General features: G+C 51.0%; 2 protein-coding genes and 1 non-coding gene across 4 annotated transcripts in view; 1 reads left to right on the top strand and 2 right to left on the bottom strand.

Annotated features, from left to right (window-relative positions):
* The window catches only part of SYN1 (synapsin I), a 67,179-nt gene that overhangs the window by 1,651 nt on the left and 50,917 nt on the right, over positions 1–14,611 (bottom strand). For both annotated transcript variants that reach the window (XM_064278221.1, XM_064278222.1), the window contains exons 6-12: positions 4,470–4,532; positions 3,567–3,709; positions 3,401–3,475; positions 3,198–3,300; positions 1,671–1,811; positions 1,197–1,284; positions 508–1,099 (exon numbers count right to left, since the gene is read on the bottom strand). In XM_064278221.1, coding sequence (XP_064134291.1) covers positions 508–1,099; positions 1,197–1,284; positions 1,671–1,811; positions 3,198–3,300; positions 3,401–3,475; positions 3,567–3,709; positions 4,470–4,532 — 1,205 coding nt within the window. The remainder of the gene's footprint in view (positions 1–507; positions 1,100–1,196; positions 1,285–1,670; positions 1,812–3,197; positions 3,301–3,400; positions 3,476–3,566; positions 3,710–4,469; positions 4,533–14,611) is intronic.
* Positions 8,504–8,574, bottom strand: TRNAG-UCC (transfer RNA glycine (anticodon UCC)). Its single transcript has one exon. It is a non-coding gene; the product is annotated as a tRNA-Gly (tRNA).
* TIMP1 (TIMP metallopeptidase inhibitor 1) lies at positions 9,181–13,435 on the top strand. The gene is made up of 6 exons (XM_064278223.1): positions 9,181–9,306; positions 10,263–10,394; positions 11,618–11,697; positions 11,884–12,010; positions 12,254–12,378; positions 13,165–13,435. Exons 2-6 carry the CDS (start codon positions 10,274–10,276, stop codon positions 13,333–13,335), a joined length of 624 nt encoding a protein of 207 aa, XP_064134293.1. The 5' UTR covers positions 9,181–9,306; positions 10,263–10,273; the 3' UTR covers positions 13,336–13,435.

Below are 14,611 nucleotides of genomic sequence, written 5' to 3' on the forward strand. Positions count from 1 at the left end.
GGATCTGGGGATGGACCAGATAGACTGCTGGAAAAGTATGAGGATCAACTGGGCAGAGATGAAGTGACTGTGACTTGGGCCAGGAGTTTTGGAGATTAGTTGGGGGGTGTCTGAGAATGGACAAGGAGGAGGATGAGTTTGGTAGGGAAGATTCTGAGATGAGCAGGGAGGTACTGAAGGGTCGGCAAGGTGCCTGGGATGTGCTGCAGGAGAGGAATTTCCCAGGACCTATTGGGAGGGATTGGAACTGAAAGTGGGGTTTCTTCGGGAGCCTGGGCCCAAATCGCTGGTATCCAAGGAAGAGGAGCTGGGATGGAGGGGAGGGGTTGCTGATGGAGTGGGAGGAGCTATAGCTTGGGGGAGGGGGTTGGCTCAAGCTCTAAAGGGAGTGCTCAGGATCCCTGGATAGGACCTCCGGCTGAGGGGCGTGGGAGCTGGAGCTGCCTATTGGTGCAGGAGCCCACTTTGTGAGCAGCAACATAAGGGCTGCTGTGGGGGTCCCCTTACTTGAGCTGTGGGTGCGGGGGACCCCCGGCAGCGGCAGTGGCAGGTGGTGGCACGTCCTGGCTGGGTTTCTGGGCCAGCTGTGGCTTGGTAGGACGTCCAGCAGGGCTCGGGCCACTGGGCCGAGGCTGCTGCGTGGTGGGTGGCCCAGTGCGGGGCATGGGGCCCACCTGGCTGGTCTGGCGTGTTGGGCCAGCAGGGCCTGGGGGCTTTTGGGGTGGGCCCTGGCGCTGCTGCACACCCTGTGGGGCCCCTGAGGCCTTTGGTGGAGCTGGACCAGAGACGGAGGTCTGACGGGTAGCCTGTGGGGGTCCTGCCTGGCGCTGGGGTGACGGGGATGCAGGTGGGCGGGCTGCTGGAGGTGCCCCAGGTCCTCCGGCCACTGGCCGGGACTGGCGGCCTTGACCCTGGGTCAGCGGTGGACCCTGAGACACAGGCTGCTGGGGTGCTGATGTGGGACTTGGTAGGCGCTGGGGCAGGGGGCTGCCAGCTGGGGGTCCAAGGCCCGAAAGGTGCTGCTGGCCCTGTGGGGGCTGGCGCTGCTGCAACGGGGGTCCCTGGCGCTGGGGGCCTGGGCCCGGCTGTGGAGGGCCACCTGAGGGACAGAAAGTGCACACGTGAGAGCGGACAAGTGAGAGGTGGTGGGGGCTTCTGTGATGGTGGGAGGCTGAGAAAGGTGACCCCTCACTTACCCTGTGGTGGGGGTCGTTGCTGAGCTGGAGGCCCTGTGGGCTGCTGGGAGGTCTGGCGGCCCAAGGGCAGGGCCCCTGGGGATGGAGTCTGTGGGCAGAGGAGTGGAGCAGGGGAGAAGTTAAAAATAGTTAACCAGCCAGTGGGGAATCAGCTGTCAGAATGACATGGGTTCCCTCTGTACTGGATGTTGCCTCATTTGTGGCTGAGCAGAGGGGATGGGGAGAGGAAGGCTCCTTCCCAGAGGAGGGATCAGGAGGCAGGCAGAGAAGTCAGGATAGCAGCTATTTATCAGTTTTTTTAAGTAATTGGTAATTGCCACCACACATGCATAATGGTGATGCTATAGGCACTCTGCTCAGCCATGAGTTAGCCTACTGATTACCAGCTCTATGGCACCGCATGACTAGAGGCTGGCCTTCCCTCTACTACCCCAGGAGGCCAACCTGGCCCTTGCTCAATGCCAGGGGCCTGACCTGGCTGTGGGAGGCCCTGCCCGGGGAGGCATCCCGCTGCCTGGGCAGGGCATGGGCCATCTTGTTGACAACAAGCTCTACGATGAGCTGCTTGTCTTCATCCTGGTGGTCTCCAATGAGCGGCATGGAGGAGCCTACCACCTGGGGGAGGAAAAGGGATCTAGTGAGGAGAGTGGCAGGAGGTACATGTGAGGGTGACAGTTACAAGGTGCTTTAAGTTAGCAAAAGGCACGGCAGCTGCCAAAGAAATGAGCTTTAGTTTAAGAGGCACTGATTTTGCACTGTGAGGAAGGCTTGTCTTCCTCACAAGGTACATTACAATTGAGGTACTTTATAGCAGGAGTCGGCAAATTACGACCCACAGGCCAAATCCAGCCCACCACCTATTTTTGTATAGCCGTGAGCTAAGAATGGGTTTTACATTTTTCCTTGGTTGAAAAAGAATTTTAAAAATTTCATGACAAGTGAAAATTATAGGAAATTCAAATGTCAGTGTCCATAAGGTTTTATTGGAACAGAACCATACTTGTTTACATATTGTCTGTGGCTGCTTTTGCAGGGTTGAGTAGTTGCAATACAGACCATATGGCCTGCAAAGCCTGAAATATATACTATCTGGCCCTTTACAACAGAAGTTTGCCAATTCCTGCTTTATAATTTACTAGGTGTTTTGTTCTTTATAAAAGAAGCCTGGGTGGCACAGTTGGTTAAGCATTTGCTGCTACCTTGAAGGTTGGCAGTTCAAACCCACCAGCTGCTTTGTGGAAGAAAGATGTGGCAGTTTGCTTCTATAAAGATTACAGCCTTGGAAGCCTTATGGGGCAGTTCTACCCTGTCCTGTAGAGTTGTTATGAGTGGTAATCCTTACAGAGGACACAGTTTACAAAGCACCTTGTTCTTTACAAAGGACTATGTGATATATGGTATGTTGAGAGTTAGGAAGTGCTTTATAAAGGGTACCACTGTTTACAAAATACCATGTATAAAGTGCTGCTCTTTACCAGGCACTTCCTGATTTTCAAGATATTTTACTGTTTACAGATTACTGTTTACCAAGGGCACCACTGTTTACAAAGAGCTTTAGAATTTTGAAAGCATTTTGCTTCCATAACAAGGACTTCCCAGTTTTAAAAGCTCCCCCCCCCTTTTTTTTATAGTTTTACAAAACACTCTGCTGTTCACCAAGCACTTCCTGGTTTGTAAGGTGCTTTACAGTGTACAGAGTACTTTATTATCTTTACTAACTTGCTTTATTAACTTTTATAGTTTACAAAATGCTGTTTGCCAAGGCCCTCCCAGTTAACAGCTCTTTACAGTTTACTAAGTGCTTTGCCATTCACCAAGGTGTCCCAGTTCACAGAGCAGTTTAGAGTTTACTGTTTTGCCATTTGCCAGGGATGTCTCAGTTCACAAGGTACTTTACCGTTTACTAAGCACTTTGCCACTTGCTAAGGGCCTTTTTTGCCACAGAGATCATCAGTTTAGAATATTGCTGCTGTGCACTTGCTCCTCCCTCTGTGCACCCACCTCAATGATGTGGTCCCTTCCATCCTTGCCATGCAGCGCTTCCACTGCACAGATGTCCAGTCCCCCAAAGATCTCTGAGCACGTGTCCACCCACAGCTTGTACCTGCCAAGACATGGGGTAGGGAAACCTGTCAGCGCCTTGCCTGGGTGTCTGTACTCTCCCACCCTCACTTACTATCCCGCCCCGAGTTTATGTTCCTTACCTGTCAGACATGGCAATCTGCTCGAGCATTGCAGAGCCAGTGTTGGTCTTCCAGTTCCCTGACACAGATGTCCTCCTGGAGGACGAGGCAAGAGATGTTCAAGGGGCTTAAAGTGGACGGGGTGGGACAGGCAGGGGACCCCCCAGACCCTGGTTTCTCCACTCACATGTAGGCCTTGTAGTTCTGCCCAATCTTCTGGACACGCACATCATATTTGGCGTCAATGAAGGGTTCGGCGGTGGCATACGTCTTGGTCAGTGCCACGACACTTGCAATGTCCTGGAAGTCATGCTGGTTGTCTACTTTGACCTGTGGGAGTGGGGTCAGGGATCAGGGCCAAGTTAGGATGGGGCAGTAGTGGGGGTGCCTCAAGGAGCAGGGCTGTGTACACATATAACAGGTAGGGTACATACATGAAAATTAGGTGAACACAGTATACCAACAGGCATACCAAGGCACTCAAATATGCATACAGGTCTCCAGTTTTTTACATGTGGACAGAGTTGCGTGTACACAACTCTGTGACCATAAAAACCATTAAATGGTATGCTTCAAATGGGTGAATTGTATGATATGTGAATTATATCTGAATAAAGCTGTTAAACAATTGGGTGTATATACAGTACACATAATTGGCATCCAGGCACAAAATCGGTGGTACACACAATATACAAGCATACGGAAGTACTGACACTCAAACATAACAAAAGTCTTTTCTGTGTACACAAAGAGACAAAATCAGACAGATGGAAAGCATACAAGGACCCCAAGACCCTTGAACATAAAAGATTATGGTTATGTGTGTCCAACACAAAAGCAGGCATGTGCACAGGGACAATACTAGAAACACTAACACAAAATTGGCTGAATGCATGATAGAAAAATGGGTCCACAAAAAATCAGTTGAATGGAAAAAACAAAAATGTGAATACGTAGACATCTCAAGACGTACAATCAAACAGGATTACTGGTGTGTGCTGAATACACAAATACACATCTACATACAGACAATGCTAGATGTATGTACCGTGTACAAACACACACACACACACCCCACCCAGTGACTCACCTTGCCCATCCCAGAGTGTGCATGCCCCATCTTCACAACCACAGGGTATGTTGTGCTGCTGAGCTGGATAGGATGGAAAGAGGTGGTATGGTCAGGGCAGGAGGGCTGAGCACCAGGCACGGGGGTCGGGGGTGCTGAGGGGAACCCATCTGGTGGGAGCCACATTATAGGCCATTTCCCAGAAGAGGCAGATCAGAGACAGATGGAGGGGGGGTTACACAGTACCTCCAAGCCCAAAATCTAACCCAGAGCCCTGCCTGCCTGTCTCCCTGTCCATCGCCCCATATCTCTAGACTTTCCACCCATGCTTTTCTGGGCAGAGGCATGGGATAAGGGTGGGGGACTTTTCCGGAAAAAGGAACCTTTGTTTTTACAGTGAGTGATAAGGAGTTGAGTGTGTATATAGGGGTGGTGGTGATGAGCATATACCAACTAGACCCCACACCAGCCCTTATAGCAAGCCTTGTCCACACAGATGCATAACCCAGAGACCCACACAAACATTTAGAACTCAGATCAACACAGCCAAGCCCAGAGATGCCAGTGCACATTGAGACACAAAAGACAGAGGGACCTGCAACCAGCACAGACTCCAAAGCGCGCCTAGCTCTCCAGGGCTCACAGAGACCCACAACACAGTCATCCACCGCCCCCCCACCCCATGTGCTCACAGCAGGGGACAGAAATCAGCATGCTTGACCAGCCTTGTTTCTCAGCAGTACACACTCAACATTCCTAGACACACACTCAACACTTTTGGACACAGACACAGCACACAGCCCTCCTCCCTTCGCCCAAACACACTTAACAGAGGGACACACGCAACACCCAACAGGTGACCCATACAACACAGAGACAACCATCAGAGATACAGCCACAGAATACAGAGACACATTTAACTCTGACAGGCACACACAACAGAACTAGACACAGAGTTAACACAGGCACACAGAACATCCCTAGGCACATGCACAACAAACAGAAGAACCCACACAACATACAGATGTACACACTTCTAGGCATTCACATAACCACTGAGACCCATAACAGAGACCCACACCACACTCCTGGGCACACAAAAAAGTATATCTAGACACACAAAACATGCCTTGTTATATACAGAACACAGGCATGCACACAACCAGAGACACTCAGTACCCTAAGTATACTCCCAGGCCACAACTCTGGGTGTGTGCCCACACAACATTCCTTAGGATGTGTGTGCGTGCGTGCGCGTGCGCACACACACACACATACACATTCAGGCGTGGGAAAGACCTCGAGTTCCACCCCCCACGCCCACTCTGGGTGGGGTAGAGGGGCCTGGGTTGGGTGACTCCAGCCCCACCAATAGCACGAATGCACGCAAAGGGCCCCCTCCCGCCCCTCCCTCCCGCTGTGGAGACAGATGCCTGACGGGGGTAGAGAGAAGGCATTCCGGGAGGGGATGCTGGGGCGGTGGCGGTTCCCGGAGGTTCCCAGTTCCCGACAGGCACAGGAAGCCCACAGGCTCAGGGTGACTGACTGACCTTCAGGCCTTGCCCTCCCTCTGCACCCCCACCTTCCTCATTTCCCAAATGACTGGTGTCATTATGGGGGGGGCGAAGACGGGGATAGGGGATTATGAGGGTCCTCTAGGTAGCATGCCAGGGAAACAATGCAGAGGCGTACACATGACAAACTCAGGCATACGGCATATGTATACACAGCATGCAGAGGTAAACGAAACATTTCACAATTACATAGACAACCTGGACCCGCTTTACAGAGGCAGACACAAAACTCCCATAAGCAACACGAAATACACAGGGATATATAAAACACTCACATACACACAGCTCTCAGAAACACACAGCAACACAGAGGTACACATACCACCTAGAGGCACACATACAGCTCTCAAAGGCACACACACACACACACTCAGAGGCAGAAACGCACCAGAGAGCTGAGTGCACACATGCCCGAGGTTTCTAGGCCCCTCTTTTCATAAACAGTCCTTGTGTCCTCTGACCCTGAACCTGCACACACTGTGTATGTGTGTGCCTCCACTTGTGTGCATGCATGAAGTTATGGACTCTGGGGTTCCCCTGGAAATCCCTAAGTTTGCATTTTGGCCTCCCCTCTTCCTTAACGCCATGTCACTTAATTCCTCCCTGGGCCTCAGTTTCCTGATCTGTACAAAGGGCACCTAAGCACTGGTGTGTGGTGGGGACTGTCGGAGTTAGCTCTACACACCCCAGCTGGGCTCCATGGGCTCCCACACCATCGAACTCCCCAGATGATCACACACCTGAACACTCCTTCCACAGAACTCCACCAGCTTCACAGCCTGTGCACTAACCCAGATCCCCAGAACCCTCATATGTAGATGGTAAAACCCTGTGCTGACTCAGGCTTCAGAATCACAGAGCTGGCGTCAGAACCGGGGTCAGTGAGGGGCTGCAACAGGACTTTCCCTTTCCTCGCTTCTTCCTCAGCCTGGCCAGCTACCACTCTTACTCAACCCGTTTCATTCACTCTCACTCCCCCGGTACTCACCCCCTTTCACAGTCAGTGTCTACAATCTTTTGAGTTTACTTCTCTCCTTCCTGTCCCCCCTAACAAGTCATTTCTTCACTCTCATTCCTGGGAAGGTCACTCAACCCCTTTGTGTCTCAGTTTCCTCATCTGTATAATGAGAATATAAGCAGTTCCTCATACAGGGATGTTGTGAGGAATAAACTAGTTATTTCAGGAAAAACACAGCACAATATCTAGCACACAGTAAGTCTCAATCCTCAATAAGTGTTGGGTACTATTATTATTGCTTTAACATCCTTTCATTAAACCAACATTAATTAACAAGGAGGTGATCAGAACTGACTGAATGAGATACTGTATATACAAAGACTTTAGAACAGTGCTTGCTACAGTAAACCCTCCGTACGAGTTGTTGTTGGTGGTGGTTATTGTTATTACTGATCTAACCTCTCTGAGTTAATCAAGCCTAATTCTCAAAGGGGCAATGGAGATTGAATGAGACAATTTACACACAGACCTTAGTAGACAATACACAGTAAGTATTATCATCACTTCATCATCATTATTGGTCTACCCTCCCTGAATTAACCAAGGATGTTAATCAGCCTTCAGAACTTGGAATTGTCCCCTTCCCCAGGACCCCCGGGACAGCCAACATCAGGAAGCTGGTGGGCAGGGATTGCCTCATCTCACCCTCCACCAGGGGCGTGGGAGGGTTAGTGGGGAAGGGGCAGGGCAGGATGGGGTGGGGATCAGTTTTCTACTGACTCACTGGCCTCTTTCACCACCATTCAACACCGCCCCCCCCCCCATATGCACATTCCCGGCTTGCCAGGACTGTGCCTTGCCTGGGTTAAGATCCTGGTGTTAGCCAAGGTTCGAATCCCAGCCATGTCTTGTGACCCTGAGAAAATTCTTCAATCCCTCTAAAAAACCAGTTGCCTTCAAGTCAATTCTGACTTATGGCAACCCATGTGTGTCAGGGTAAACTATACTTATCAGGGTTTTCAATGGCTGAGTTTTTGGAAGTAGGTCACCAGGCCTTCCTTCTGAGGTGCCTCTGGGTGGACTCGAATCTTCAACTTTTTAGATAGCAGCTGAGCATGTTAACTGTTTGCACCACCAAGGGACTCCTCAATCCCTCTAATGCATCATATTTCCTCGTCTGTAAAAACGGAATACCACCAGTCCTCATCTCAGAGACTTATGAGCTTTAAATGAGATAAATTATGCCAAGTGCCTGGCATACAGTATATTGTTGTTAGCTGCTGTGGAGTCCGCAGTTTCCGACGCATGGTGACCCCATGCACAGTGGAACAAAACGCAAGTCCCATGATCAGTTGTGGCTCTGACCATTGTGGTCCATAAGGTTTTCATTGGCTGATTTCAGAAGTAGATTGCCACGCCTTTGTTCCTAGTCCATCTTAGTCTGGAAGCTCTGCTGAAACCTGTTCAGTATCATAGCAACACACAAGCCTCCACTGATAGATGGGTTGTGGCTGCACAAGAGGTGCATTGGCCAGGAATCAAACCTGGGTCTCCTGCATGGAAGGCGAGAATTCTACCACTGAACCACCAATGCTTCATTGGTACACAGTAGGTGCCATATAAATGCTGGCTATTTGGCTGCATTTTTTGAAAGAAGTTAAGACCCAGGCCCTGGTTCCAGGCCACCTGAGCTCAAATCCCAGTTCTGCCACTTTTTAACTCTGTGATCTTGATGTCACTTAACTCTGTACTTCAGCTTCCCAGTTTGTATTCCACCTCCATTCACATGCCTTATCTTCCTTTATTGCTTCTGCATCATTCGTTTCTTCTCTGCCTCCCCTGCCCCTCACTAGAATGTCAGATCTACAAGGAAATGGATTTTCGTGTTTTTTGTGTGCTTGTGTGTTTGTTGAAAGAATGAACTAATTTGGGTTTCAGCTATGGGCAGCTTGGGGAATATGAGGAATTCGATAGGCTTTGGAGGAAGTTTGGAGACTTGAGGGGATGTGGGGGAATCCTGCCTATAAGGCCTCCAATGAGGCTGCTTGTAAGGATTGGTGCACAACGTGGGGATGGGGGAGGGGGTGGCCGGGAACCGAGGCCCAGGGGGAGGGAGAGGAGGAGGGTGCACCCCCCTTTCCGCAATGGCGACCCGCCCCTTGGCCTCTGCGCTGATGGTGGGCGGATGAGTAATGCATCCAGGAAGCCTGGAAGCCTGTGGTTTCCGCACTGCTTCCACCCCCGCCCCCTCGCATGGACATTTATCCCCTACCGCTCAGGCCCTGCCGCCATCGCCGCAGACCCAGCGCCTAGAGAGACACCAGAGGTAGGCAGGGGCCTGGGTGGCCCCACAGAGGCTGGAGCTCAGCTGGAGCTTTCCTGCCAGCCACCAGGCCGGCCGGTTCCTGTGCAGACGCCTGGCGGCCTACCCTGGCCTCCCAGCACCAGGACCCTGGGCTGGAAAAAGGAGAAGAGGGTGGGGCTGGAGCTGCTCCACCAAACCCGAGCCCCTAAATCCCCTGACCCCTAACATCCATACCAACTTCCTCAAACCTGTGACCCATTAATACTACAAACTCCTCCCAACCTGCCAACTCGCCTAAATTCCTCTTACTGCCCCCAAGTCCCCCACCCCATCTCCCCAGCTCCCTAAACTCCCCTGGCCCTCAAATCCCCCAAACTCCTCAATCTTCAACCCCTAAACCTCAGAACTCCCCAACCTCTAAATCTCTGAAGCACCCCCACCCCCTTAATCCCCGAAGTTCCCTCTTTTTTTTTTTTTTTTCCCTCTACCCCTTAAACCCCCAAACTCCCCCAACTTCCTAAACCCCAACTTCCTCAAAATTCCTCAACCTCCTTAAATCCAAAACTCCCCAAGCCCCCTATATCACTCACAGTTCACAACTCCTAAACTCCCAACCTCCCCTAAACTTCTCCAGCCCCCCAACCACCAAATTTTTCACCCCAAACTTCTCAACCTCCAAACCCCGCAACGCCCCTAAATCCTCAAACTCCCCACCCCTAATATTCCAAACTCCACAACCCTCTAATTCCCTAACTCACCCAGTCCCCTAAATCACCCAAACTCCACAACTCCTTAAACTCTCCCAACCCCTTAAACCCCTCTGGGCTCCCCAAATCACCAACTCCCTTAAAATCCACAAACTCCCCAAGCCCAAACCAGCCCCTTAATCCCCTTTCAGGCTGCCCTGGAAGAGGGTGGGGGGGGGATCAGCTGTGCTGGGGCCAAATGACACCCCCTGCCCTGACTCCTGACTCCAGCAGAACCCACCATGGCTCCCTTCACGCCCCTGGCCTCTGGCATCCTGTTTTTGCTTTGGCTGATCACCCCCAGCAGAGCATGCACCTGTGCTGCACCACACCCGCAGATGGCCTACTGCAGTTCTGATCTTGGTGAGTCTGTACCCCACCCTGCCCACACACTCCATGCTTTGGTTTCCCTCTCAGTCCATTGGGGTTCACAGTGGTGCCTACTTCTAGAATAATTTCACCCACCCCTGCACTTACTCTGCAGCAGCCACGCTGGCCTCCTCACACTTCCTTGACTACACTAGGCCTGATCCCACCTCAGGGCTTTGTACCGGCCCTCCATTTGTCTGGTACACCCTTCCCCCCAGGTATCCACATGGGTGTCTGCCTCAAACATCACCTTCTCAGGGTGGCCTCCCCTGGCAGCCTTATTTAAAACCTTAATCCCTGACCCCTAGTACTCCTGATCCCTCTTATCCAGCTCTGCAATTCTCCATCACACTTAATACTTTCTAATATTCCATATACTTATTTACTTTGCTTGTTTCTAGTCTGTCTTCCCCTGGCTAGAATGTGAGCTCCACAAGGGAAGGGATTTTTGTATTTTGTTCACTGTTGTGGCCCTAACACCCTGAACAGTGCCTAGCATACAGTAAGTGTTCGAGAAAAATGCTTGTTGAATGAATGAAGGAATCTACAGAGCACAGAACAATGTCTGGCACACAGTTGTTGTTTGTTGCGATCGTCCATTCCAACTCGTGGTGATCCTGTGTGTTACAAAGTAGAACTGCTGTATAGCGTTTCCTTGGCTGTAATCTTAATGGAAGCAAATTGCCAGGCCTTTTCTTCCACGGTACTGCTGGGTGGGTTCAAGCCACCAACCTTTAGGTTAGCAGTCGAGTGCAAACCATTTGCGCCACCTAGTTACCTTCTGGCACACAGTAAAAACAAAACAAAACCTGTTGCTGCCTAGTTGATTCCAACTTGACTTGACCCTAATAGGACAGAGTAAAACTGTCCCATAGGGCTTCCAAGGAGCCGCTGGTGGGTTCAAACTGCCGACCTTTTGGTTAGCAGCCAAGCTCTTAACCGCTGTGCCACCAGGGCTCACAGTAGGTGTTCCAAAATATTTGTTGAGCGAATGAACAAAAGAATTTATGAAAAAGGCTTAGAGCAGTGCCAGGCAATGAGTAGGCACTCAGTATACAGCTGGATCAATGAACGAATGTGTAAATCGCTTAGTGTGCTGTCTGGCATGCAGTAATGCCTATTTAAGTATGTGCTTGTCTAGTAGTATTATTGTGGGTATTTTATTTTTATTTGCTCAACAGCCCCTTTGACTCATTTCTTTCCCTCCTCTCTTGCAGTCATCAGGGCCAAGTTCATGGGGATGGCAGAAGTCAACCAGACTACCTTGTACCAGCGTTATGAAATCAAGATGACCAAGGTATCCCTTCTGCCCATTCCCCAGCAGTTCCTAACATTTTCCTCTCCATCAAAATAGAAGCTTCTGGCTACAGGCTAGCAAGGAAGTTGGCTGTGGTCTCAGGATGCTGTATGGCTTCAGGATAGAACATAGAGGGGGAGGATTAATATCAGTAAAACAAAGACTCTTCCTCTCATCCATCAACAGATGTTCAAAGGTTTCGACGCCTTGGGGGATGCCCCTGACATTCGCTTTGTCTACACCCCTGCCATGGAGAGCGTCTGTGGATACTTCCACAGGTCCCAGAACCGCAGCGAGGAGTTTCTCATCACTGGTGAGACCCTGCTCCTTCGCCCTGTACCATGCCAACCTGTTCCTCAAATGCTGCCTAGCCACCCTGTGGCAGGCGAGGCTCCCAAGGGAATGGTCCCAGTTGACATGGGGACCACCCCAATTTCAGCCTATCACAAAGCCAGGGATTCAGCAGGATCTGTACTCCAGGGCTGCCAGTCAGGCACCACCCTGCCCCCAGCCCAGCTAATCAGAAGCTGCTTGTCCTCCTCCCCTCTCCCCCCAGGACAACTGCGGAAGGGGCACCTGCACATCACCACCTGCAGCTTCATCGCTCCCTGGAGCAGTCTGAGCTCTGCTCAGCGCCGAGGCTTCACCAAGGCCTATGCTGCTGGCTGTGAGGAATGCACAGTGAGTGCCTGGGCCCTGCTCTCCTTGCAGAGGTCATTCCCTGGGCTTTTCCTGCACCCTCTGGCTAGTCCTTGTCCCTGTGGCTGCTCCCCCAGGACTGTCCCTGACCTCTCTTGCCATTCCTCCAAACCTGAGACTGTTCCCTTGGAAATTCTGGTTGCTTCCTTACCCTGTGTCTGATACCTTGGATTGACTATTCCCTGGACCTGGCTGTTCTCTGTCCCTCTGACTCTCCGTTGTGACCATTCTCTAGTCCCTCTGTCTGTTCTCAACCCCTTGGGATTGTTTCTTGGTTCTCCAAGAAACAGTGTTCTCCAATGACCCAAAGTGCTGTTCCCTAAACCCGCTGACCCTTATGCAGCACATCTGACTGTTCCTCTGCAGCACTGACTGTTCTCAACACAAGGGACTATTCCCTGACAGCCTTAAATGTTCTCTGACCCCCAGTGACTGTCCCTAGGCCTCCTGGCTATTCCTATGATTAAACTGCCCACCTGCCAAATGTTCCCTGTCTCCAGGAGACCCGCCAGCCTGATCCCCAGCAACTGTTCCCTAATCACCATTCCTAGGAAACTGATCCTTTCACGAGCTTACTGTCACCCTGCAGAGCCCAATGACTGTTCCTCCTAATAGGAGAGGCTGTTCTTGAGTGTACCTAGGTGGGGCGATACCAAGTCTCCCCAGCAGCTTGAGGTTGAAAGTTGAGGAGGGGAAAGTTCTTGCTGTATAGGGGAGGTAGGGGGAGGAGGAGAAGCCCTCAGAGTTGTGCCCCCTCCCCTCCTCCAGGTGTTTCCCTGTTCATCTATCCCCTGCAAGCTGGAGAGTGACATTCATTGCCTGTGGACAGACCAGCTCCTCTCAGGCTCCGAGAAGGGCTTCCAGAGCCGCCACCTTGCCTGCCTGCCACGGGAGCCAGGGCTGTGCACCTGGCAGTCCCTGAGGCCTCGGATAGCATGAATCCTGTCCTCCAGCAGAAGCCTAAGCCTGCCCAGTGCTCAGCCACTTTCTCAGTCCCACCTTTCTCCCAGACAATGAAATAAAGAACTACCACCCAGCAGGCGGTGTCCTTGTGTAGTGCCTGTGCACAAACCCATCTTACTGATGACCGGGTGGGAGCACCCTGGGATCAGTGCTGAGGGGTGAGGGATGCAAAATGTTTCAAATAATGCTTTCACATTTTACATAAAAATTTGGTGTATTGGTAATAATTCTCAACATTGGCATTAGCCCTGGTGATCTGAAACATAAGTAATGGTAATTTAACTTGCATTATCAACCATAGCTTAGTTTCCCTAGTCAGTACTTTAAAACATTTTACTATATACTAGTTTGTAAGTCTTATTTGCACAAAAAGAAAAATCCAAACCCATTGCCATCGAGTCAACTCTGACTCATTGCGAGCCCATGTGCTACAGAGTAGAACTTTGCTCCATAGGATTTTCTTCGCTGTAATCTTTATGGAAGCAGATTGCCAGGCCTTTCTTCCGTGGCACTGCTGGGTGGGCTCGAACCTTTTGGTTAGTCCCCGAGAGCCGTTTACTTCACCAAGGGACCTTCCTATTTGCACAGGGCTCTCTATTTTATAAATTCCTCCCACTGATGACAAATCACTACCTCATTGGAACATTCCTCCATTCACAAATCTCTCCAGTTGACAAACTCACTGACAAATGCCCTATCAGTTGGCAAACAGCTCTCCTTGCCTCAGGCATTGTCCTGATGTTGTCAGATGAGGACACCCCATCCAAACCTGTGCATGCTACTGTTTCTACCCTTAGGGTTTATACTGTGAGTCTGACATTTGGGTGGAAGGGGAAACTCCCAGGGAACAAAGAGCCCCCCTGCATAGCCCAGCCAGGAACTCTGGAAGAAGGGGTAGTCCTGGCTTCCCACCCATGGCCTGGGGGATGTTCCTTGGAAGTGGTTATATGGGGAATAGGAGAGATGAGACGGGGAGAGGGTGTGATTTCAAAACCCCCAAGCTCTGCCCTTTTCCCGGTCTCCCTTCCTCGGCCCCTGTTCTCTCATCTCTTCTCTGACCAACCTTGAAGGAAATACTTACGGCATTCAAATACACAAATACACTTAGGGTTCAGAATCAGTACCAACCAGGTATGTCAGCCCAGACCTTCCACCAGTAAGAACACCTCCCCCTACACAGTTGTCCCCTCACTAAAACTGGAACCTCACCTCTCTAGTTCATCTTCCCTCACAAAACCTGAGTGAGGGACCC

The sequence above is a fragment of the Loxodonta africana genome, chromosome X (assembly GCF_030014295.1).
Source record: "Loxodonta africana isolate mLoxAfr1 chromosome X, mLoxAfr1.hap2, whole genome shotgun sequence".
Classification (NCBI taxonomy): Eukaryota; Metazoa; Chordata; class Mammalia; order Proboscidea; family Elephantidae; genus Loxodonta; species Loxodonta africana.

Coding starts and splice junctions, on each gene's coding strand:
- TIMP1 (XM_064278223.1), top strand. CDS start 10,274: ATGGCTCCCTTCACGCCCCTGGCCTCTGGCATCCTGTTTTTGCTTTGG. Junction 11,698..11,883: donor ATGAAATCAAGATGACCAAG/GTATCCCTTCTG, acceptor ATCCATCAACAG/ATGTTCAAAGGTTTCGACGC. Junction 12,379..13,164: donor CTGGCTGTGAGGAATGCACA/GTGAGTGCCTGG, acceptor CCCCTCCTCCAG/GTGTTTCCCTGTTCATCTAT.